This window comes from Erpetoichthys calabaricus, chromosome 7 (genome assembly GCF_900747795.2).
Source record: "Erpetoichthys calabaricus chromosome 7, fErpCal1.3, whole genome shotgun sequence".
Lineage (NCBI taxonomy): Eukaryota > Metazoa > Chordata > Cladistia > Polypteriformes > Polypteridae > Erpetoichthys > Erpetoichthys calabaricus.
Window position 1 is genome coordinate 79,165,436 of NC_041400.2, and position 25,562 is coordinate 79,190,997.

At 39.3% G+C, this 25,562-nt stretch overlaps 1 protein-coding gene across 1 annotated transcript in view; it reads left to right on the plus strand.

Moving 5' to 3' along the window:
- Positions 1 to 25,562, plus strand: part of LOC127528848 (uncharacterized) — a 199,433-nt gene that overhangs the window by 143,279 nt on the left and 30,592 nt on the right. Inside the window, exons 5-7 of the mRNA XM_051930123.1 lie at positions 3,720 to 3,810; positions 3,904 to 4,004; positions 4,194 to 4,244. Coding sequence (XP_051786083.1) covers positions 3,720 to 3,810; positions 3,904 to 4,004; positions 4,194 to 4,244 — 243 coding nt within the window. The remainder of the gene's footprint in view (positions 1 to 3,719; positions 3,811 to 3,903; positions 4,005 to 4,193; positions 4,245 to 25,562) is intronic.

Genomic DNA, 25,562 nt, shown 5'->3' on the forward strand with positions numbered 1-25,562 from the left:
ATAAGTAAAGTTTCTCAGACTGCCTTCTTCCATCTCCAAAACATTTCTTGGCTTTGTCCTTTTCTTATGCAACACAGTACTGAAGTATTGGTTAATGCCCTAGTCACTTCACGGATATATTACTATAATGCTATTCTATCTAGCATCCCACAAAAACATTGCTTTACTAGTGAATACAATACAAAATACTGCTCTTAACTTTTAAAGCTCTCCACAACCTCGATCCTCCCTATCTTAGTGATCTCCTACAGACACTGTACATTACACTCCCTCTCGCTCACTCAGATCCTCATCTGCAGCTCTAATTTTCTGTACCACACATCACTGTTCTATGGGAGGGGAGCTCAAGCATTCTCTCATAGTGCTTCTTAACTCTAGAATTCTCTTCCCTCTCATGTCCCTCAACTAGATTCAATAACACATTGTAAAACTGCTCTCAAAAAATCTCTTTAACTGGTGTACCAATTATGAATTTAACATTGTTACTGCCTGTTATCTTTGATGTTTGCTACTACCTCTGTGCTTTATTGATATTTGATTTTACCATCCTCTTTGTTATTATATTTTATTACTGTTGTTTAATTTCATTGTAACGTGACTTTGAGTGTTAAGAAAGGCACCTATTAAATAAAATGTATTATTATTATTATTATTATTTTTATTGTTATTATTATTGTACAGTCTTAATTATAAATGAAAGGGGGTTAAAACATTTTTTACTATGTGACCTAACATTTTATATATCTTTTAATTGCCTCTACATATTGCCTAGATTACCATTAGGTTTCAGTAATATAAAACCCCAAATCCTTATCGGATGTTACCTCAAATTACTATCACAATCTGGAATTTAAATATCAGTTCTTTTTTCCCTGTGTGTAGTGCTTTGCTTTTGTCTATTACATTAAACCATACTACACTTGTAGACTCACTTCCAGTTTTTTTAAATTGTTTCTGTCTCCTCCTCAGTGTTTGGTATACATCCACTTTTGGTTTTGTTTGCAGATTTCACAAGTTTCTTAACAAATTCAGAGTCTGTGGAATTAATATAAATTAGAAGGAGTACCCATTCCATGTATAGATCTCAGAGGAAATCCAGTAATGCCATTATATGCAGAGCACTCTGCTGTCATCAACATGCGATCCATTTTTCTAATTTACCTCTGATGCCAACTGTTTCTGGATTTAATAGTACTTTGCTGCAGAACTTTATTAGAGGCTTTCAGTGGGTTAGGTTAGGGGTTCCAAACCTTTTAAGCAAACCCCCAACCAAAATGTTGTACCACTTTGTCAGGACCTCCTACCAATTCAGACATGATTTTGGATAATAGTAGATCTATTATAAGCTATATTTAGCTTTCTAATTGGTTTGCACATCAGATAAGTAGGCAATTTTAAAACAAATGCAAAACTACAGAAAACTGTGCTTGATGTGGGCTAGTACAGCATTTTCCCATTCTTGCCTTATGAGTACCATTGGTTAATGTTTGCATTCCCAGGCTTACTGTTATTTCTGACCACATTTGCACCAATATGTAGGGATACCCTCCACACGCTCTCTGATATATATTGTGGATATCAGTGTGCCTTCAGACCTCCAAGGGTGTGCTGCTTGGTATATAATGTGCATATGAGCATGCCTTGTGAGGGAAAGCCCCCTCACCCACACCTGTTATTTGGCACATACTACAGGGAACATAGGCAGTTCTTTTTTTCCACTTCAAGCACTAATTGCAAACTACTTTTGTTAAAAAATATAAAAAATGTTGAGTAATTTTTATATAAAATCTTATGTTAAAACAATCTTTCAAATTGGATTTTTTTTTAAACTCCAATTTTGCTGTTATTGCTGTAGGCCTTCAGGTGACTCCTGGTAGCCACTTAGACCTCACAAGTCATTGATCAAGGAAAATTATGTCACATGCTTTGCTTTTATCTACTACTTAAATTGCCTGTAAAAAAAGTCTTAAAAGATCTGGTTTTTAGGATAACATTTAATTTGTTTATTGAAGTCTGATATCTCCTTTGAACTGTGGCTATAGAGAGTTGTTCAGTGAATTAAAGAATCTCAAGGGTGGTGTTGCTAGAGTGTGAAATTTATGTTACAACTGCCTATAACTGGAATATTGCACCAATATTAAATACACTTGAAGTCAGAAGTTTACATACACTTAGGGTGAATGCTTTAAAACTCACTTAATAACCCGTCCACAGATTTTATCCCACCAAACTATAAATGTGGCATATAGTTTAAGACATCTACTTTGTGCAGGGCAAAAGTAATGTTTTCCAACAATGTTCAAAGACAGATTATTTCACTTTATGTTGACTGTAGCACAATTTTTTCACAAGTTTATATACACTTTGCTAGCTGTGCCTTTAAACAGCTTGAAACATCCCAGAAAATTAGACAATTAGGTTCTGATAGCCAATTAGCCTAATTGGAGTCAACATGTGAATGCATGTTAAGGTCTATTATCAAAACCACTGCATCTTTGCTTGGGAAAATCAAAGGAAATCAGCCAAGACCTCAGAAAATAATTGTACAAACAACAATACACAAGTATAAACACCATTTGAATACACAGCCATCATACCGCTCAGTAAGGAGACACACTCTGTCTCCTAGAAAAGAATGTACTTTGGCATGAAAAGTTCAAATCAATTCCAGAACAACAGCAAAGGACCTTGTGAAAATGCTGGAGGAAACAGGTAAAGTATCTATATCCACAGTAAAATGAGTCCTTTATCAACATAACCTGAAATGCTGCTCAGAAAGGAAGAAGCCACTGCTCCAAAGCCACCATAAAAAAGCCAGACTGCAATATGCAATGGCACATGGGGACACCTTCTAAAGAAATGTCCTCTGGTCTGATGAGTCCAAGATCGAACAATTTGGACATAATGACCATTGTTATGTTTGAGGGAAAAAGGGTGAGACCTGCAAGCCAAAGTACACCATCCCAACCGTCAAACATAGGGGTGGGAGCATGTTATTGGAGGTGTTTTGTTTCAGGATGGATTGGTGCACTTCACATAATCATGATGATGGAAAATTATGTAGATATACTGCAGCAGCATCTCAAGAGCTCAGCAAGGATGTTTAAGCTCAGTTGCAGTTGGGTTTTACAAATGGACAATAACCCCAAGCATACCTCCAAAGTTGTGGCAATATCACTTAAGGAAACAAGGTCAAGATATTGGAGTGGCCATCACAAAGTCATCACCTCAATCCTAATGAAAACTTGTGGGCAGAACTAAAAGTGTATGTGAGCAACGAGACCTATGAACCTGTCCCAATTACACCAGTTCTGTCTAAAGATATTGGCCAAAATTTATTGTCAGAAGCTTGTGGAAGGCTCCCCAGAATGTATGGTTCAAGTTAAACAAATTAAATTCAATGCTACTAAATATTAACAAAGTGTTGGTGACCCATTGGAATTGTGATATAGTCAATAATAAGTGAAATAATCTGTCTATGAATACTGTAGGAAAAAAATACTTTTGCCCTGCAGGAAGTAGATATCTTAAACGGTATGGCAAATTTATAGTTTGTTAGTATAAAATCTGTTGAGGGGTCATAAAGCAGGTTTTAAAGAATTCACCCTAAGTGTATGTAAACTTCTAACTTCAACTGTACATGTTCACATAACTACAGTATATTAAAATGTTTTACTGTCCTATCTTTTTAAATAGCCATTATTATCATTCCTTAACAGAAAGAAAAAAATGAAGCATTACAAAGAGAAAAAGAACCAAGCATAGAAGGATCTAAATTTCCCTCACTGTCCCAGATGCATAAACATCCAGGTATCCCACTTAACATACTGAAAATGGCATTCCAATGTTTTCACACAAAGGCCTTGCAGTCAATTTGACATTTAGCACTGTGTTTTCTTCTAGAATTTGTGCCTGTCTTTAAAAAGTACAACCTTGGTCATATAATTGGTGAAGGTGGTAATGGCCAAGTCAGAATTGCCACGAGGAAGTTTGATAATGCAACGGTAAAAAATTATTGTTAATATTATGCACTCAGATTACAAAAAAAAATTGCCAGCTGGTTAAAACTTAGCAGATTCTGATACTCAACTTTAAATATGAGCTTTAGTTGTATAAATGTATATAGTGATTATGTAAAAAGTTTGCTAACCATTGCAGACAATCTTATAGATTTATCTTTCCATTCTGTACAGGTTGCATTAAAAATTATTCCATTAATTCCAGGATCTGAATGGCTGGATGTGGTAAGCATTAGTAGTTATTTAAAGTAAACTGTAAATTTGTCCCCCATCTTTCTTTCTTTCTTTCTTTCTTTCTTTCTTTCTTTCTTTCTTTCTTTCTTTCTTTCTTTCGTTCCCTAATTTATTTTTATTTTGGGTAGCCAAAATCTGGATAGAAAATAAGAGTCATTACACTTACTTCAAAGCTCCAGGGACCTACAGTATACTTGATCATTGCTCTTGTCCCTGTCTGTGTGGTACATGTATATTCTCTCTCTCTCTGGTCATTATATCCCCTCTCTCAACCCACAATCTGCCTTGTGTTCACAGCTGTCTCTGGCTTTGTTTGATCCAAGTAGGGTCAATAAAAAGGTTGCATATTCACAATATTTTTTCTTACAGTACTGCATTTCTATCATAATCAGAACCATAAGTTCATTTTACACTTGACATGAAGGAGGCGTACACACACACACACACACACACCAATGATGTAACTAGAGAATAAGATGCAGGGCCCTTAACCCTTTTGGATGTTAAATTTTTCTTAACTCTATTCATTTTCATAATCTTGAGCATGTAACATAAGAAGCATATGTTTCAGTAATCAAAAATTACTGTGTATAAAGCATACGTAATTTGGCTTTATACTAATAAAATATGTAAGTATTGCATTCTTTTCACTAATAAATAAAAAACAGATATTTACATAGATTTACATATCTTAATACAAAGAACTATTTCTTAATATCCATATTATAGAATGTATGTTTGTTTCATCTTGTGCTGAACCTTGCTTCTTCTGCATTTCGCAGCATTCACATTTGTCAGAAAAATGGAGAACACTACCATGGATCTTTAAGGCATGTTTAATGCTTCCACCTTTAACAATTTGCCCCATTATTTCATCTTTAAGAATAATTTACTACAACTAGCAGGATTATTTATTAGATATTTTACAATTCATTGTAATATATAGCTAACCAGTTAAAGCTCGTCTGGCTAATGCCTCTGAGAGAATAGATCAAGCCATACTCTCTAATTTACATTTGCACAGCTCCCACTCCATTTTCTACAAAATATAAATCTTCAAGACTGATCAATATCTCTTCTGGAAGAGAAATAGGTGGGAGGTGAGGAAAATTGGGCAGATTTTGTTTAGCAAAGATTCTAATTTGGAGATAGTGGAAAAATTTGTGTTGATGGGAAACTAAATTTAGAGTGTAATTATTCATAGGATGCAAAGACATTATTTATATACAAATCTCTAAATGATTTAATCCCATATGTTTTCCAAACATTAAAAACTATGTAAGTTTGAGAGGGTGAAAGAAGGTGGTTATCATATAGAGGTGCCACAGAAGATAAAATATTCTCTAATTTGATGTGCTTCCTACATTGGTTCCATATTCTGAGTGAATGAAGGACAATTGGGTTTTTATTATATTGACGATACCATGTATTTACTGGCGAACAAAGCAAGGAAGAAGTTCTGCAGGATTTTGTTTCTGTTGCAGACCAAGCTAGTGTGTGTTGTGATAGAAATTTAGCATCTTAGTAAAGAAAGAAACATCCTCTAACAGGACATTTCAGTAATCAGGCAGGAGAAAACTGTTCATTGTATCTTTTAATTACTTTTGATTTCTCCTCAGCAAAATGCTTTGGAGGGAGCATTTTTCAAAAGCAGTCTGTTGCAACATGGCCAGAATGGTCAGAGAAAACAAAGAATGAAGATTAATTTTATAAACTACTGAATTTGCATACAGTGTCAATCAATGCATACATTTTACTCTGGTTGGCTCATTGGTTTACATGATTTATCTAATATATAAATGTCTACACGTGGAAATGTGTGTGTCTGTCTGTGTGGCCCAGAAGTGCGAGGCTACAGCATGAAGCTCAAAAAGTCGGCAAGGGGGTACGAGGAGAAGAAAGAAGTACGAGGCTATGGCATGGAGCTGAAAGAATGTGGCTCCGTCGCCAAAGTGAAACCGCTGAGGAAAAACAAACTTATTTAGCTGCTAATACACAAGCGAAATGAGCACATTAGCAAAACGAAACCTCAGAGGAGAGAGAAGCTTGCTTAGCTGCTGATAGACAAGGGTGACGAGCAAGTCCCCAAAATGAATCTGCCGACTGCAGTTCAATTTTTTTTTAATGACGATTTCAATAGTGTCTAGGAGCCCGGGTTTTTTACAGCACGGGCTTACACAGCTAGTATTAAATAAAAGTTTGTTATATTATATTCTGTTTCTTTTTATACCTTTGAGTTGTGCCACCACCCTTGAAAGTTCTATGCATATAACAATTGTCCATTCTTATTTATTGGACATCTTTAAAGGACATCTGCTGATTTCTTAGTCATCTCTTAGTCATCCTTCAGTACATTTTGTATATTACATCAACCTTTCTGCTGGTGCATTATTTACTTGACCATTTCAATATTTTTCCTAAACCAATTCTTATATTTCAGTGTACATTTTGTTGTTCGTTTGACCTTTATCTGGTTTCCTGGTGTGCCTGAACAGGTTTCTAACATTTATTAAGCCTTTATGCTATTTCTTTAAGGTGAATGCTATGTTACCTTAAAATTACTCTTCCACAGTGTTTATCTATTTGTGTCAGTGCCCAGGTTTTTATAGTTTGTATGTTTGCTTCCCAGTAATAAAATTGAAAATTAGGTAGAGCCATGCCGCCTTCTGATTTAGGTCGTTGTGGGGTCAACCTTTGCATGTGTGGATATTTAGAATTCCAAATAAATAAGGTTATAATTGAATCTAATTTATTAAAAAATGATTTATTAATGTATATGGGGATGTTTAGAAGTAGAAACAGAAACTTCAGTAGTAAATAAGATGGAGGGTAGACCATCTATGCACATCTTGTTTAATTTTGTCCATGCAAACAGCAAAATTTTCTGGGTCTGATATATACAGCCAATGTCTCAGTGGCGATTGCAAATAGCAGTGGTTACAAGAGGCATCCTTGTCTAGTACTGTGTTGTAGTAGTCTGAGATAGTGTTAATACAAATTTAAGCTTCTGGACTTGTATATAGTAGTTTGATCCATGCACATATGTTCGGGCCAAACCCAAATTTAAAGTTCAAAGTGGTGAATAGGTAATCCCATTCAACCATATCAAATGCATTTTCTGTATCCAAAGATAATAAGATCTTTGGAGTGTTGAACTTTATGGGTGAATATATTACATTAAATAGGTGTTGAAGATTAGAAACCAAATGTATACATTTAATAAATACAATTTGGTCTTGTGATATTACTGAACTGTGGTGGGTTGGCACCCTGCCCAAGATTGGTTCCCTGCCTTGTGCCCTGTGTTGGCTGGGATTGGATCCAGCAGACCCCCGTGACCCTGTATTTGGATTCAGCGGGTTGGAAAATGTATGGATGGATGGATGGATATTACTGAAAGGAGCACTTTCTCAATCCTTCTAGCTAGGACTTTGGAGAGTATCTTAACATCATTATTCAGAAGTGAAATTGGTCTATATGATGTACATTTGTAATAAGTCCTTATTTTTCTTAAGAAAAACAGTAATTAATGCTTGGCAAAAAGTTTGAGGTAGAATTTTATTGTCTCTGGCTTCTATAAATGTTGCTAATAAAAGGGGCGCTAACTTGATTGAAATGTTTTTATAAAATCCAGCAGGGTAGCCATCAGGACCTAGTGCATTCCCACTCTGAAGTGAGTTTATAGTGTCTAGTAATTCTAATAGTGTCGGAGGTTTATCCAGTTCTTCTACATTGAGTGTATCTAGCTGTAGTATCCATAATGTATCAAAAAACGCATTAGATTGTGCCTTGTATTCTTTAAACTGAGCTGCATTATATTTTTATGGCCAATGATTCTATCTCAGTCTGAGTTGGTGTACTGATATTGCACTGTGAACTGCCTGCTTGTGGATTTGTTGAGCTAAGATCTTCTTAGCCTTCTCTCTGCATTCACAGTAATAATTTCACAATTTAAAAATGAGTTCTGTTTCTTTTGTTGTCCAAAGGTTAAGTTCTGATTGCAAAGACTGTCTTTTCCTAAAAAATGCCTCATTTGGAGACCTGGCTTATTCTTGATCTATTCTGGTAATTTCACTGATTAACTCTGAGGCCTTCTTGGTGAGATGATATGAGATAATCTGTCCTATTAAAAATGCCGTCAGAGTTTCCTAGAGCATTCCTGCAGAAACCTCTGTGAACATTTGTCTCTAAAAAAAAAAAAAAATCATTTTGCTAGGATATAAATTCTGTACAGTTCTCATCAGCTAATAAAAGGGGGTTACCATGCAAGCTGCAAAATGAGTGTGTGGGGCATAGTGATGTGAGTTCCATGATTAAGAGGGGCATGGTCGGAGATAACAATAGCGTCATATTTGCAAGATATGATCTTGGGCAAGAAATTGTTATCTGTAAAGAAATATTAAATTCTTGAGTTACAATGATGTACAGGTAAGAAGAAGGAAAATGCTCCTAACACTAGAATCCCTGAAGCCTACAAAAAAACCTCATAATCTCGGCCTTCCTTAAATCCCTTCGCCCCTCTCCATCAGTGTCTTTTGTTTTGTAAATGTGTCAATTAGCATAAGCAGCTAGCAGCCTGCTGTCCCATCCCCAACCTTGATAGAGCTCACCTTGGTCAAAAAGTTATCGCAGCTCAAGCCAAATCTCCTTATCTGCATGTGAGGTTCCTGGAGTTGTATAGGGTAAATAATACAGTGTATTGTTATTTGGAATACATGCATTTCATGTGTGTTCCATGTCTGCAAAGATCTGGGTAAGTGTAGGATGAAAGGAAATGTGAGGCAAGAAATGCTGAACACATACCTAAAGCAGAAACTTTTTCCATGTTACACTAATGATGTGAAGTGCATAATGTGTGAAGACTTTAGTCCAAATATCAAATAAACGTGTGCTTTTATTCAATTGTATAACCAAAGAATAAAAAAAGAATTTGATTTACATACCTAAAGCAGAAACTTTTTCCATGTTATACTACTAATGGCGTGAAGTGTATAATGTGTGAAGACTTTAGTCCAAATCCATCTTACTAACCGAAGGTTGTAAACCGGATATGGACACAGGGCGCAGGGCGCTGGGCACATCGAGGCGCATGCGCACTGCTGCACTGCATAGAAAACACAGAAACGAGAGGGTTCTAAACCGGATGTCATGCGCACTGCCGCACTGCAACGAGCCCGCCACCTGTAAACTACACTTGCTCTAATCCACTGTGCCAGTAATGTAGATCACATAACAGTCATTCAGTTTGGCGCCCACCCCAGAGTCCAGAGTCAAACGCAGCGGCGTCCCAAAACGCTGTGGCGCCTGCTGCGCGCCTACAACGCGCTTGCAAAAGGAATCACGGCTCAAACCAAAGAAAACACAGAAACGAGACTACGACCTGTGAACTACACCTGAGGTAAAGCGTGCACACCAGGTTGTACAGCTGCCCGGACGCGACCGCCCACACCACCGCATATACCCTCCATGATATGTCTTCACGCAGCGGCTTCCCACCGAGGCTCATATTGCGCTCTGGCGCTCGCCCCACAGTCAGACGCAGTGGCTTCCCAGAGTCAGTAGGTGGCCCCCAACAACACAACCTGTTCAAGCAGTCGGTGTCAGCGAAGGCAACAGACTCACATCTCCACAAAACGAAACAGCTTTAGTACAGATATGCTTATTGGATTAAATGACATTTCCCCAAACGCATCCGCCCTCCATGATATGTCATCCATCCACATATCGGACGGGACAGAAACTGATTGCCGTTCTAGGATTTCCGATTCGCTAGCGAATCGCGGGTTTACTTGTATGAAATAAACATGTGCGCTTTTTTCAAGAATATAACCAAAGAAAAAAAAAAGCATTTGATTTACATATTGCTGTCAATGAGTTAAAAACCCAAGCTCAAATGTCAATCGACAGGGAGTTTATACATATTCTTGAATACACTATACAACTCCAGGAACCTCACACACAGATACGGAGCCTTGGCTTGAGCTGGGAGAACTTTCTGTCCAAGTTGAGCTCCGTCAAGGCAGGGGATGGAACAGCAGGCTGCTTGTTGCTTGTGCTGATCGACACATTTACAAAACAAAAGACACTAATGGAGAGGTGCGAAGGGATTTAAGGTGGACCAGGATTAGAAGTTTTTTCATAGGCTTCACAGATTCTAGTGTTAAATATTGATTTAGAAATCTCCATGGGTCTGATAAATTATGGTCTTTAATTTCTGATTAAGACCTTTGACATTCCAGTTCACAAAGTTCACTGTTTGGTCATAAATATATTGCTTCTGAACTTTTGTTGTAATTTTTTAATCTTAAATTAAGGTTGTACATTATTGCATATGATAATTTTAACCTTAATTTCAAATATTGCCATGAGTTATGGCTATGAAGCCTACTGTGTTGGCACTTTTTTGTGGAGATTAATCATATAGTTTAGAACTAGCTTGCTCTCTTTCTCTCCTTTCCCAGACCCCCTGCCCCCTCATTTTGCCTCCCCAAGTGAGGCTAGACCACACTTCACGAAATCCCAGTCTTCTGACATGCCTAGAGACAGCAGAGCGACGGGCACTCAGCAGGCTCCTATCAATTATGGAGAATCCACTGCATCCACTACACAGTGTCATCTCCAGACAAAGGAGCAGCTTCAGTGACAGACTGCTGTCACTGTCCTGCTCCACGGACAGACTAAGGAGATCGTTCCTCCCCCAAACTATGTGACCCTTCAATTCCACCTGGGGTGTAAACGTTAACATTATTCAAAGTTATTGTTTGTTTTTACCTGCATTTTTATTACTCTTTAATTTAATATTTTTTTTTTGTATCAGTATGCTGCTGCTGGAGTATGTGAATTTCCCCTTGGGATTAATAAAGTATCTATCTATCTATCTATCTATCTATCTATCTATCTATCTATCTATCTATCTATCTATCTATCTATCTATCTAGAGACAGAGCATGTCCAGAACAAAACAAGCCTTCAAGCAGTGGGGTAGAAGAAATATAGTAGAGATACATATCGGCAATATAGTCCAAATACTATAAACATAGAACATAATCATGAACAGGCTTGAAAGAATAAACCCAGGGTATGATATTTAACAGTACCCATGGAGATGCAGATAACGTATGATAGTACAATCCTAATGCAATAAACCAGGGGTGTGATGTTAAAACAGTCCCATTTGTAAAAAAAAAAAAAAAAGTATACATATTTTGCATATACACATACATACAGACACATATATGTAAATATGTATGTCCCCGTGTTCTTGATGAACTTATTTTAAAATCACAGTCTCGATCCGTTGGACTATTTCCCTCCATAATTTTAAACACTTCAATCACATCACTTCTTACTTAAACTGAAAAGGCTCAGCTCTTTTAATCTTTCTTCATAATTCATCCCCTGTAGCCCTGGAATGAGCCTAGTTGATCTTCTCTGGACCTTTGCTAGTGTTGCTTTGTGCTTTTTGTAGCCTAGAGAGGAAAACTGCACACAATACTCCAGATGAAGCCCCACAAGTGCAGCATAAAGCTTGAGCATAACCTCCTTGGATTTGTACTCCACACATCGTGCTATATAACCTAACATTCTGTTTGTCTTCTTAATGGCTTCCGAACACTTTCTGGAAGTTGATAGTGTAGAGTCCACAATGATTTCTAAATCCTTCTCATACGGTGTACTCTCGATTTTCAGATCTCCCATTGTGTATTCAGACCTAACATTTTTACTTCCTATGTGTACTACATTACATTTAGTGACATTAAGTTTCATCTGCAACAAATTTGCCCAAGCCTGTATGCTGTCCAAGTCCTTCTATAATGATTTAATGGATTCCAAATTATCTACCAATCCACCTATCCTGGTATCTATCATCTGCAAACTTAACCAGCTTGTTACTTATATCCCAATCCAAATTATTTATATATATTATAAATAGCAGGGCGCTAATACTGATCCATGAAGAACACCACTCTTAACATCAGCCAATTCTGTCGAGGTTCCTCGCACCATCACCCTTTGCTTCCAGTGTCTAAACCAATTCTGCGCACAACTACAAACATCACCCTGAACTCCCACTTCTTTTAGTTTAATACCCAACCTTTCATGTGGCACCTTATCAAATGCTTTCTGAAAGTTATGATAAAATGTATTATATGCTTGTGTTATAGCAGGTCCACGGCTCAGAAAAAGTGTCCATTTTTAATAAATAAAAAATTATTTGGCCAGCTCATTCTCTGTGGGTGTGCATTCTCATGCAGCTGCTGGGAGTTGGTGGAGTAATTGGAGTGGGACACACCTGCACATGTTGAAGTAGGCTGTGCGCATTTGGCTGCTGCTTCTCACCGGTGTCTTTGTTTTTGTTTTATTTTGTCCCATCTGACTTTTTCACCTTCACCTTTTGATTAGACTGCTCTTTTCGAATTTAACTTACTATACCAATGCCATTGGTGACTGCCTAGATCACACCTGCTTCAGTCCTGCGCGAGCTCTCTTCCTTCTCTCCTGTTACTGCCTTTGCGGTGAGTATGAATCTACTCTTGCTTTGTTTGCAGTCATCAGTCTGAACTGCAAATGTGCAGCCTGCCTGCTGTTCTTTTCCTTTTCTAGCTGGTTATGCAGTGAGATTTGGGTTGGCTAACATGTGTGGCTGGAGTTAGCATGGTATTGTGTGACATTGTTCACTTTTGGCAGTGTCAACTGGTGTCTGGATAATCATAGCCTGTTCTGTCTCTGGTTTGGAGTTGTGCTGTGTATTGTCATTTCTACTCTTTTGGCAATGCAGCTCATATATTTTCCATATGAACTTAAACATCTTGACTGTCATCCACGATTGGTCTCCCTGACTTATAGTTTTTGCCAGTCACTTGGAATTACTTGGCGTCCTTGCTGCATATTTACGAGTCTAAAAGAGGCCCCTCACGGATCTATTGCTCAGACGCATCGATTCCAACTATATGGACATCTCACCATGTTCACTGGCGTAATGCTAGGGCTGTCCAAGGAATAAATATGGACCATCTTCATCCTCTTCAGGAAGTGTCTGCTCCCTACTCTCCCGGCTGTTCCAACTTTAGGCTCGCCCTACGCTCACTCCATCACTAACAAGAACTAACAAATTAACGATCTCATCTCCCAGAAGGAAGTGGACATGTCTCTATTTACAGAAACTTGGCAACAACCTTGTGACTATTTACATTTAAACTTGCTGTCTCCCTCTGGCTATAGCCACATCTTTTGAATATATTGCTTTGAAACTGGTTTCCTCCCCTCCAGTGCTGCTGTTGTTAGTTTATCGCCTTCAAAAATCTGTGGTGAACTTTCTCTCTGAATTTAATGAACTTCTCACTGTAATCTCATCTCTTTGCCTTGCTGTAATTGTACTTGGTGACTTTAATATTCATGTTAATATCAACTGCTCTCTTACAGCGGAGTTCATCTCAACTTTGGAATTTTTTGACTTGACATAGCATGTTGATTTCCCCACTCATACTCGAGGTCATATTCTTGATTTGCTTTGTTCAAATGGCTTTAATAATGTCTCTGTCTCAGGTTCACTCTCTGGTATTTCTGATCATAAGCTTTTTGAATGTAACTTTAGCATTATTGCCACTACATCTGTTGAGAAAAGGTCTGTCTCATATCGCAACATTAGGTCTATTAATTCCAATATGTTTGCTGCTTCCCTTCTGTCTTCATCTCTTTTTGGCTTGCATAGTCTTCCCACTCCTGAAAACATGGTTTCCCTTTATAACAACTGTGTTTCCCAACTTCTAGATAACTTTGCTCCCTAATGACTAGGAAGGTTCCAGCCACCCGTTCCTGTCCCTGGTACACCTAGGAGCTCAGAGCTATGAAAGCCACTAGCCGGCGTCTTGAGCGGCTTTATAAGAAAACAGGCCTCATAGTTCACTCACAGCTTTACACTGAGCACATACTTAAATATAGGGATGCCATTGACACTGCTTGCTCCAACTAGATAGATAGATAGATAGATAGATAGATAGATAGATAGATAGATAGATAGATAGATAGATAGATAGATAGATAGATAGATAGATAGATAGATAGATAGATAGATACTTTATTAATCCCAAGGGGGAATTCACATACTCCACTAGCACCTTACTGATACAAAAAACAATATTAAATTAAAGATTGATAATAATGCAGGTAAAAAACAGACAATATCTTTGTATAATGTTAATGTTTACCCCCCGGGTGGAATTGAAGAGTCGCATAGTTTGGGGGAGGAACGATCTTCTCAGTCTATCAGTGGAGCAGGACAGTGACAGCAGTCTGTTGCTGAAGCTGCCCTTCTGTCTGGAGATGACACTGTTCAGTGGATGCAGTGGATTTTCCATAATTGATAGGAGCCTGCTGAGCGCTCGTCGCTCTGCCACAGATGTCAAACTGTCCAGCTCCATGCCAACAAGAGAGCCTGCCTTCCTCACCAGTTTGTCCAGGCGTGAGGCGTCTTTCTTCTTAATGCTGCCTCCCCAGCACACCACCGCGTAGAAGAGGGCGCTCGCCACAACCGTCTGACAGAACATCTGCAGCATCTTACTGCAGATGTTGAAGGACGCCAGCCTTCTAAGGAAGTATAACCGGTTCTGTCCTTTCTAACACAGAGCATCAGTATTGGCAGTCCAGTCTAATTTATCATCCAGCTGCACTCCCAGGTATTTATAGGTCTGCACCATCTGCACACAGTCACTTCTGATGATCACGGGGTCCATGAGGGGTCTGGGCCTCCTAAAATCCACCACCAGCTCCTTGGTTTTGCTGGTGTCCAGGTGTAGGTGGTTTGAGTCACACCATTTAACAAACTCATTGATTAGGTCCCTATACTCCTCCTCCTGCCCACTCCTGATGCAGCCCACAATAGCAGTGTCATCAGCGAACTTTTGCACTATTATTAATATTACTATTATTATATTAATATTAATATTACTATTATTCCTCTCTCATAATTAGTGATAAGTCTAGGCCCATCCTTAAAAAAACCTGACCTGGATCCTTCTTCTCTCTCCTGTTACTGGCCTATCTCTAATCTCCCTTTTCAGCTAAAGTGATGGAACGCGTGGTTGCTACACAACTCCATGCTTTTCTTCTAGACAGTACACTCTATGAGCCTTTTCAGTCTGGCTTTCACACACAACACCGCACTGAGACAGCTTTTCTCTGTGTAGTTAATGATCTTCTCCAGTCTGCAGATTGTGGTTCACTTAATATTCTCCTCCTTCTTGACTTAGGCATTTGACACTGTTAATCATGAAATCCTCCTGTCACAACTATCTGCTGTAGGGATCTCTGGCTTAGCCCTTCAATGGCTCACATCATATTTTTCTAATAGGCAACAGTTTGTCACACTCCGCCGATATGCTGTAAATCCTTTACCTCACCTGTGTCGTGTGGTGTCATTCAGGGTTCAGCCCTTGGGCCATTACTTTTTCTACTTTATATCCTTCCTTTTGGTCAGATTATTCACAGACATGGCCTTAACTTCTACTTTTATACAGATGATATACAGTTATATCTTAATACACACTCCCCTACAGATTCACCTCCCAGCACACTCACTGACTGCATCACTGATCTTAAGCTATAGATGGGAAATATCTTTCTCAAACTTAATGCCAATGAAACTGAAGTGTTACTAGTAGGCCCAAACTCCCAACTTTCTAAGACATCCAAATTCTCTGTTTCTGTTGATGGTACACTTGTCAAACCTGCTCCTGTTGCCAGGAATCTTGGTGTTTTGTTTGATTCATCACTTAACTTTCAGTTACACATTAGGTCTCTTTCCAAAATTTAATTCTATCATCTCCGTAACATTGCCCGCCTCCATCCATTTCTATCCTTTAATGATGCTCAAACTCTGGTTCGTTGTTTCATAATGTCTCGTATTGATTACTGTAATTCTCTCTTCATTGGCATCCATGCAGAATCTATACAGAATATACAGTACATTCAGAACTCCGCAGCCAGAGTCCTCACCCACACAAAGCGTTTTGCTCACATATCCCCTGTTTTCTCCCAGTTTCACTGGTTACTGGTTCCATCAAGGATTAAATTCAAGATTCTGCTTCTTACCTTCAAGCCCTACATAACCTTGCCCACCTCTACCTCACTCAGCTCCTAACTCTGTACACTCCATGTCGCTGTCTCAGGTCCTTGAGCAGTAATCTCCTTACTGTCCCACGCACCAGACTCTCCACCCTGGGAGGCAGGTCCTTCAGTATTATGGCCCCTCAACTCTGGAACACTCTTCCTCAGTCTTTCCTTGATTGCTCCTCTTTTTCCACCTTTAAATCTCAACTGAAAAATTTTCTCTTCTACGAACTTTTGTCTTATGAAGAAGAGAGGCAGGAGTGACAAAGAATCGGTGTATGGGAGAAGCAGGTGGATGGGAATGGAGCTTCAGGGAGTAGCACATGTCCAGCGCTCATGAGTGGGCTTGGGGATCACTCTTGTTGAGCGACCTGGAAGCAGGAGTGATCATCATGCTCAGGAGTATTCTTTTGCTGGGTGGAGCCAGCAATAGGTAGCGGAGGGAGGATGGTGCGCTTTCGCAATCATGGTGGAGCCCTGATTGTCAGTGGTGGGAATGGAGCAGAGTAGGGTCCGGTGGCTCCCTGTGGAATGCTGTGGATCGGGAAGTGGAAACACACACAGGCCAGGATTGAAGGTTATCAGCGCCTGTTGGTTGATGCCTCTCTGTGCTGCGAAGTCCGAGTAGGATAAGCCAGAGAGGTGTCTGTTTTTAAGGGAAGCACCGGGGACTGAGAATCTTAAAGAAGACTCATGTGTTGTTTTAAACTTGTTTTAATGGATTATTTTTTTGATTGTTTAAACCTCCACATAACACCTTTTTATTGGGTTGTTTACAGTATTTATTGAATTTTTGGAGCTCTGCACTTTGGACACTGTTTGACTGATTTTAATAAAAGCACTTTGTCACTGTTTTCACTTACCCCTTGCTTTGTGAATTTTGTCCTTATCTGCCAAGCTCATCTTGGCTATGACTATTGACGATGTCAGGTTCAAGAGGCCCCTGAACACAACAGGGAGCATTTGGCCAACCCGCACCATCACAATGCTCCAGTTTTATCATAGCCTTTTGTTGCTTCCTCATAGAATTCCAGCACATTAGTAAAACACGGCTTCCTTCTTCTGAACCCATGTTGACTGTTCAGAAAATGCCTGTACTTGACATGTACTGCTCAATCTTATCCTTAATAATTCCTTCCATTAATTTTCCTGTGATGCACATTAAGCTTGTTGGCCTGTAGTTGCTTGGTTCAGCCTGATCACCCTTTTTATATAACGGGATAATAATTGCCATTTTCCAGTCCTTCGGAATTTCTGTAGTGCACAGTGATCCAAATTTCTAATTAGTTCTGAAATTGTAACAGGTTTTTTGTACTCATTCCTTCATGTGAAAAGTAATCACATTACTAAACTAGTTGTGTTACCTGGTGTAAAGAAACACAAACACAGCATAAAGGTTTGGGGTTTCCGGCCCCGTATACTGTACAGTTTGCAAAAAACAGTCAAAATGAATTTCATAAATATAATCAGACAACCAAGATGGCGTGGTGGGGAATATTTATAGTGAGGGACTGGAATTGACAGAGGAATGCTGGGAAGGAACCAAAATGGAAGCTGGGAGTCGTGATGTCATCAGAAGTCGACAGAGGGAAGGGAAAGAATGCGGAAGTGGTAATGCGTGGTCAGGGACTCAGAGCAGATTCACGGCGGCAGTGCTTCCTTCTTTCTGCAGGAACAAAGAGAGAGTGGTTAGTGCCCCACCATTCCCTTTTGGCACGAGGTTTCTCGCTACGTTTTGGGTCCTTCCGCAGCTCCCTATGCGCGCGTGCATGACGCTGGCTTCACCCAGGAAATTTCATAAGCCTCAGTTATAGTATCATCAAATTATTAGATGTACCATAAGTTCACAGGAGCACCTTACTCTTGAATAGGCTATATACAATTGCTCATGATTATTCATGTCAAAAATAAATTCCTGCTTTTCCTAATTCCTGATTGATCCCTGATTAATCTTGGATTTTGTAGATGGTCATTGCAAAATACACTTTTACAGGAAACTATTGTTATGAATTGAAATAGGTAACTAGTAGGAATAATGGGAATTTTGGATATAAATATAAATCTCCTGTAGGACACCCTGTATTAGATATGAATGTAACACTTGTACCATTAGAAGGTTTTAGAGGATTTCAATGAAAAACAGTACACAAATTGAAAAAGGGCTAGTGTAAGGAAACAATCGTTTACTTCAGAGAAAGTGGGGAACAAAATATTGCTACCAATAAGTAAGGCTGGGCAATATATTGACTTTTTAAAAAATGAAAAACATTTTTTCATACGAGATATAGGATGAGACAAGATAGTTTATATCGCCTTTCTATTCTCCCCATTTGTCTCTTTTACAACTTCACCCTGCTTCAAGTCCTGCAGGCAGCGACAGGATGAAGATGGATAAAGACACAAAGGAAGCTATTGAAGAAGAGCTGGTTGATAAAAAGAAAAACAATGGCTCATTTATTTGGAGATGGTTCGGGTTCAAAGTGTCAGATGAGCAGCAGAATAATGTATTCTGTACAGAATGCAGAAAACAAGTCATGACAAAAGCTTCGAGCGTTACTAATCTTTTCCAACATTTACAATAGCGCCATAAAGTGTATTACGAAGAGTGTGTGAAAATGCATGCTGCAACCCAGACCGTGAAGCCTTCCCAACCTCCTGTCCCAAAACAAACCACTTTACAAAACTCATATACCGGAAATGCACCTTATGAGAGAAAAAAGTGAGACGTGGGGCAACATTAAAGCAGTGGCTTATTATATCGCTGATTTTTTTCCCCTTTTCTCCCAGGGCTGAATATTTTTCCAAAAAATTTAGGTTTCTAAAAAGCACACAAAGCAATAGTTTCTCACATAAATCTACATATAACGTTTATTGCTGCATGCAGTGTGCTGTCGCTGTGTGTTAGAGATCTGGCAACTGATGCCAGTAATTCACTTTCATTTCAGATCTTGATTTCCAGATCACTTGCACCAAATCATAGTCCATCAAGTCAGAGTCCAAATCAAAATAATCAAATCATTTACAGGCTGCAGATATATGTGTCCCATGCAATGAATATTTTTAATTAGTGGATAGTTTTGTAACCTGTAAATATATTGTAGTGAACTTTTTGAAACATTAACAGTCACAGCCACAGTGGCTGGCACCCAGATTCATAATTTATAGTGCTTGATCTTACTTTGCTTTGTCAAACTTTTCTCCTGCTCATTTTCCACACCACATGTTGTGTCTTTTCCCTTCTTCACTCATCTGTCCACCTTAATGGTTAATGCCACTCACTCTTCTTGTGCCCCTTGTATCCTTTTTGCTAGCAGCCTTCATTTGTGTAAACCAGAAACAAAATCAACTGAGTGGCACTGTGTCTGTCCTGGCTTTGTTTTAGTGCTGAGCAGAAAAAATGATGTGCCACATTAGTCTTAACACACTCATTACAGTTAGTGGAGCACAGTACACTGGAAAAAATGAGACCCTGGTAGAAATTTGTCAACCAGTAGAAAAATTTATTTATCATTTTTTCAGAGGTATAGTACATCAGGGTGCTGCCTTTTTTTTGTAGCAAAAGAGATGAGTGTGGTGGGAAGTGCTCATGTATGAAAATACTACTGAGAAACTACAAATATTTCACAAATACATAAAATTAGGAGAATAAAGTACTATAAACTAATGGCATTTATTAGGATGCTCTCAAGATAGAGTGCTGCCAACAGAAAATACATTTTGGTGTGATTTAATGTATGCATGTTCCACTTCAAACACTGATGACAATGATAATAAGTTGGCACTGGATTAACCAATACGCAAAATAAGTACAATGGGCACCAAGAAAAACAGGGCACCAATGTTTTTAAAAAAAGTAGGAGGAAACTGGCTCAGCTCCAGGTGGCCATTTAGCTGGGTTAAGTCCCCCAAACTATCATGTGAAGCTCTTCTACCTACATTGTCAAGGATAATGCTTCTGGTTGTATTTTTGTGACTTTTATCATATCATGCCACATCTAGTATTTCAGATATCCCTTTTACTTGGTTTGGAGTTCAGGCTGGAGAAAAATTTTATGTACAAATCAAGTTATAAGTAGACAGCAGTAAGCATTATGCTTACATCTTTTGATCCATGTTTGCTGAAATGCTGTATATCTTTGAGGCTAGAAAGTGATGAAATGGAAAATGTATTCAAATAAAGATATTCCTTTATTAAGATATTTTTTTTAAAATTGTCCACCATCATCAATTTCTTCAGGAAGAGGATTTTGAAAATCAGTAGTGTGACAAGTTTGAAAGCTTTCTTTAGTAAACTGCATTGCAGGGCTTGGTTTGCTAGGCCCTGCTGAGGCAGTATCCTGTCATTGCAGATGTACATTTTGTTTTGGTTTGTTTGCTTTTATTGTCAATCTTGATTCTTTTTTAATAATTATTATAATACATTTTATTTATATGGTGCCTTTCCCATGCTTAAAGTGCTTCACAGAAATTAAGAACAAAAATGTATATGCAACAATGGACACATATAATATCTATAATATCTGCATAAATCATAAAACCCAGACACAGGGGATGCACAAACCAGTGTGTTTTTTCGTGCCAGTCCCAAGCCTGGATAAATGGGGAGGGTTACATCAGGAAGGGCATCTAGTGTAAAATTTTGCCAAATCAATATACGGACAATACAAATTTTCATACCGGATCGGTCGAGCTCCAGGTTAACAACGACCGCCACCAGTACTGTTAGCCAACAGGGTGCTGGTGGAAATTGGGCTACTGTTGACCGAAGAAGAAGAAGGAGAAGAAGAGGGGGGAGATGTGTCTGGAGGCAGGAGGAGAGGAGGAAGGTAAATAGAGTGGAACTGAGGGTAGGAACTTTGAACATTGGCAGTATGACTGATAAGGGGAGAGAGTTAGCAGATATGATGGAGAGAAGGAAGGTTGATATATTGTGCATTCAAGAGACTAAATGGAAGGGGAGTAAGGCCAGGTGGATCGGAGGTGGATTCAAATTGTTCTATCATGGTGTGGATAGGAGGAGAAATGGAGTATGGGTTATTCTGAAGGAACAGTATGTCGAGTGTTTTGGAGGTGAAAAGAGTGTCAGACAGAGTAATGATTATGAAGCTGGAAACTGGAGGTGTGATGATGAATGTTGTTAGTACATATGCCCCACAAGTTGGGTGTGCAATGGATGAGAAAGAAGATTTTTGGAGTGAGTTGGATGAAGTGATGAACAGTGTACCCAAGGGACAGAAAGTGGTGATTGGAGCAGATTTCAATGGACATGTTGGTGAAGGGATCAAAGGAGACAAGGAGGAGATAGGTGGGTATGGTGTAAAGGAGAGGAATGAAGAAGGTCAGAGGATAGTGGATTTTGACAAAAGGATGGACATGGCTGTGGTGAATACGTATTTTAAGAAGAGGGACGAACATAGGGTTATGTACAAGAGTGGATGAAGATGCACACAGGTCGATTACATCCTATGCAGAAGAGTCAATCTGAAGGAGATTGAAGACTGCAAAGTGGTGGCAGGGGCAAGTGTAGTTAAGCAGCATAGGATGGTGGTCTGCAGGATGATGTTGGAGATCAAGAAGAGGAAGAGAGAGGGCAGATGGTGGAAGTTGAAAAAGGAAGACTGCAAGGTTGAGTTTAGGGAGAAGGTGAGACAGGCACTGGGTGGTAGTGAAGAATTACCAGACAGCTTGGAAACTGCAGCAGATGTAGTAAGGTTTACAGCAAGAAGGGTGCTTGGCGTGACATCTGGACAGAGGAAGGAGGAAAAGGAAACCTGGTGGTGGAATGGGGAAGTACAGGAGAGTATACAGAGGAAGAGGATGGCAAAGAAGAAATGGAATAGTCAGAGAGATGCAGAAAGTAGACAAGAGTACAAGGAGATAAGGCACAAGGTGAAGAGAGAGGTGGCGAAGGCTAAAGAAAAGGCATATGATGAGTTGTATGAGAGGTTGGGCACTAAGGAGGGAGAAAAGGACCTGTACCGATTGGCTTGACAGAGGGACCGAGCTGGGAAAGATGTGCAGCAGGTTAGAGTAATAAAAGATAAAGATGGAAACATACTCACAAGCGAGGAGAGTGTGTTGAGCAGATGGAAAGAGTACTTTGAGAGGCTGATGAATGAAGAGAACGAGAGAGAGAATAGGTTGGATGATGTGGAGATAGTGAATCAGAAAGTGCAATGCATTAGCAAGGAGGAAGTAAGGAAATCTATGAAGAGGATGAAGAATGGAAGAGCTGTTGGCCCAGATGACATACCTGTGGAAGCATGGAGGTGTTTAGGAGAGATGGCAGTGGAGTTTTTAACCAGATTGTTCAATGGAATCTTGGAAAATGAAAGGATGCCTGAGGACTGGAGAAGGAGTGTACTAGTGCCGATATTTAAGAATAAAGGGGATGTGCAGGACTGTAGTAACTACAGGGGGATAAAATTGATGACTCACAGCATGAAGTTATGGGAAACAGTAGTAGAAGCTAGGTTAAGAAGTAAGGTGATGATTAGTGAGCAGCAGTATGGTTTCATGCCAAGAAAGAGCTCCACAGATGCAATGTTTGCTCTGAGGGTGTTGATGGAGAAGTATAGAGAAGGCCAGAAGGATTTGCATAGCATCTTTGTGAATCTGGAAAAAGCATATGACAGGGTGCCTCGAGAGGAGTTGTGGTATTGTATGAGGAAGTCGGGAGTGGCAGAGAAGTATGTAAGAGTTGTACAGGATATGTACGAGGGAAGTATGACAGTGGTAAGGTCTGCAGTAGGAGTGACAGATGCATTCAAGGTGGAGGTGGGATTATATCAGGGATCGGCTCTGAGCCCTTTCTTATTTGCAATGGTGATGGACAGGTTGACAGACAAGATTAGACAGGAATCCCCGTAGACTATGATGTTTGCTGATGACATTGTGATCTGTAGTGATAGTAGGGAGCAGGTTGAGGAGACCCTGGAGAGGTGGAGATATGCTCTAGGGAGGAGAGAAATGAAGGTCAGTAGGAACAAGACAGAATACATGTGTGTAAATGAGAGGGAGGTCTGTGGAATGTTGAGGATTTAAGGAGTTGGCGAAGGTGGATGAGTTTAAATACTTGTGATTAACAGTACAGAGTAATGGGGATTGTGGAAGAGAGGTGAAGAAGAGAGTGCAGGCAGGGTGGAATGGGTGGAGAAGAGTGTCAGGAGTGATTTGTGGCAGACGGATATCAGCAAGAGTGAAAGGGAAGGTCTACAGGACGGTAGTGAGACCAGCTATTTTGGTCGGGTTGGAGACGGTGGCACTGACCAGAAAGCAGGGAACAGAGCTGGAGGTAGCAGAGTTAAAGATGCTAAAATTTGCATTGGGTGTGATAAGGATGGATAGGATTAGAAATGAGTATATTACATGATCAGCCCAAGTTGGATGGTTGGGAGACAAAGTCAGAGAAGCAAGATTGCGCTGGTTTGGACATGTGCAGAGGAGAGATGCTGAGTATATTGGGAGAAGGATGCTAAGGATAGAGCTGCCAGGCAAGAGAAAAAGAGGAAGGCCTAAGAGAAGGTTTATGGAAGTGGTGAGAGGGGACATGCAGGTGATGGGTGTAACAGAACAAGATGCAGAGAACAGAAAGTTATGGAAGTAGATGATTTGCTGTGGCGACCCCTAACGGGAGCAGCCGAAAGAAAAAGATCATCAGCATGAATCGCTAAATACAGATAAATACATGATCTACAAATCATTGAAACAGAATAACAGTCAATAAACCAGAATAAAATCCAAAATCATGAAAGATACAAGAAGACCCTACACAAATAAAGTAATTTGTGGTACAAACACAAATCTTTCTGAACATCTGGATAGAGAGGGTAAACTGAAAAAACGATCAGAAAGACAGGTTAAGTTAAATGTCTTCTTGAACAGATATGTTTTAAGTTGTTTTTTAAAACAATGAATTAAGTCGGCTGATCTTTTAAATTTAGGGAGGTCATTCTAAACTCTGTACACCACAAAACTATGCTTGTCACCTGATGTATGGTTTATAGGACATTTAATGGTTTATAGGTTACTAATAGAATTTTATGCTCTGTCCTGTAAGACACAGGAAGCTAGTGAAGACTGAGGAGGATGAATGTTATGAGCTTGCTGTTGTGAATCTGTGTAAGGACTCATGTAGCAGAATTCTGAACCAACTGGAACTGTGATAACAGATTATTAGGGGCATCTACCCATTGAAAGTTAAAGTTGTTAATTTGGGATATAATAAAAGCATGGACAAGTTTCTCAGCATTGGAAAAGGAGAGGAATAAGCAAGCATGGGATATGTTGCAAAGGTGGAAAAAAGAAAGTTTCTTAATGTGATGAATGCAGTTAGAATTACAAAGGAAGGAATCAAAAATGTCATCCAGGGTCCTAGCAGAAGAAGGTCTAATGACATTGTTTCTTAATGTGATGAATGCAGTTAGAATTACAAAGGAAGGAATCAAAAATGTTATCCAGGGTCCTAGCAGAAGAAGAAGGTCTAATGACATCATTGTTAAGAGTGACTGAAATGGAACTCATGTTCTTAAGCTGAGATTTACTGCCAATTAGCATTACTTTGGTTTATTAACAGTTTAGTTTTAAAGAGTTTCATTCCTTCCAAGTTTTAATTTTATTGAGAGGCAAGTTGTGAGCTGAGAAAGCTCTAATGAGCTTTCACTTTTAAAACTGCAGTAAACATGAGTATCATTCACATATAAATGATAACCCAGTCTAAAGCTAGGAATGAATAATATGGCCAAAGGGAGGCATGTAGATACCCAAGAGCAGAGGGCTGAGAACAAAGAACTCTTTGTTTGACTGTCTCTGCTGCTGTTTCCAAGACTTACAAAGTCTTGTCTAGTCAGATAGGACTTAAACCACTGGACAGCAGTGCCAGAGATATCCTGAAATTTCCCATTCAGGACAGTAGAATATTGTGCTCAAATGCTGCACTAAGGTCTAACAGAATCATTATGCTGGTGTGCCTGGAGTCTGCTGCCATAAGGAAATCATTAATTACTTAATACTAGAATCCCTGAAGCCTACAAAAATATTTGTAATGCCAGGCAATCTTAAATTCCATCGCACCACCTCATCATTGTCTTTGTTTTGCAAATGTTTCAATCAGCAATGGCAGCAGGCAGCCTGCTTACTCATCCCCCACCGAGGCAGCTGAAGTCAAGTCAGATGCAAAATTCTCACAGCTGAAGTCTCTTT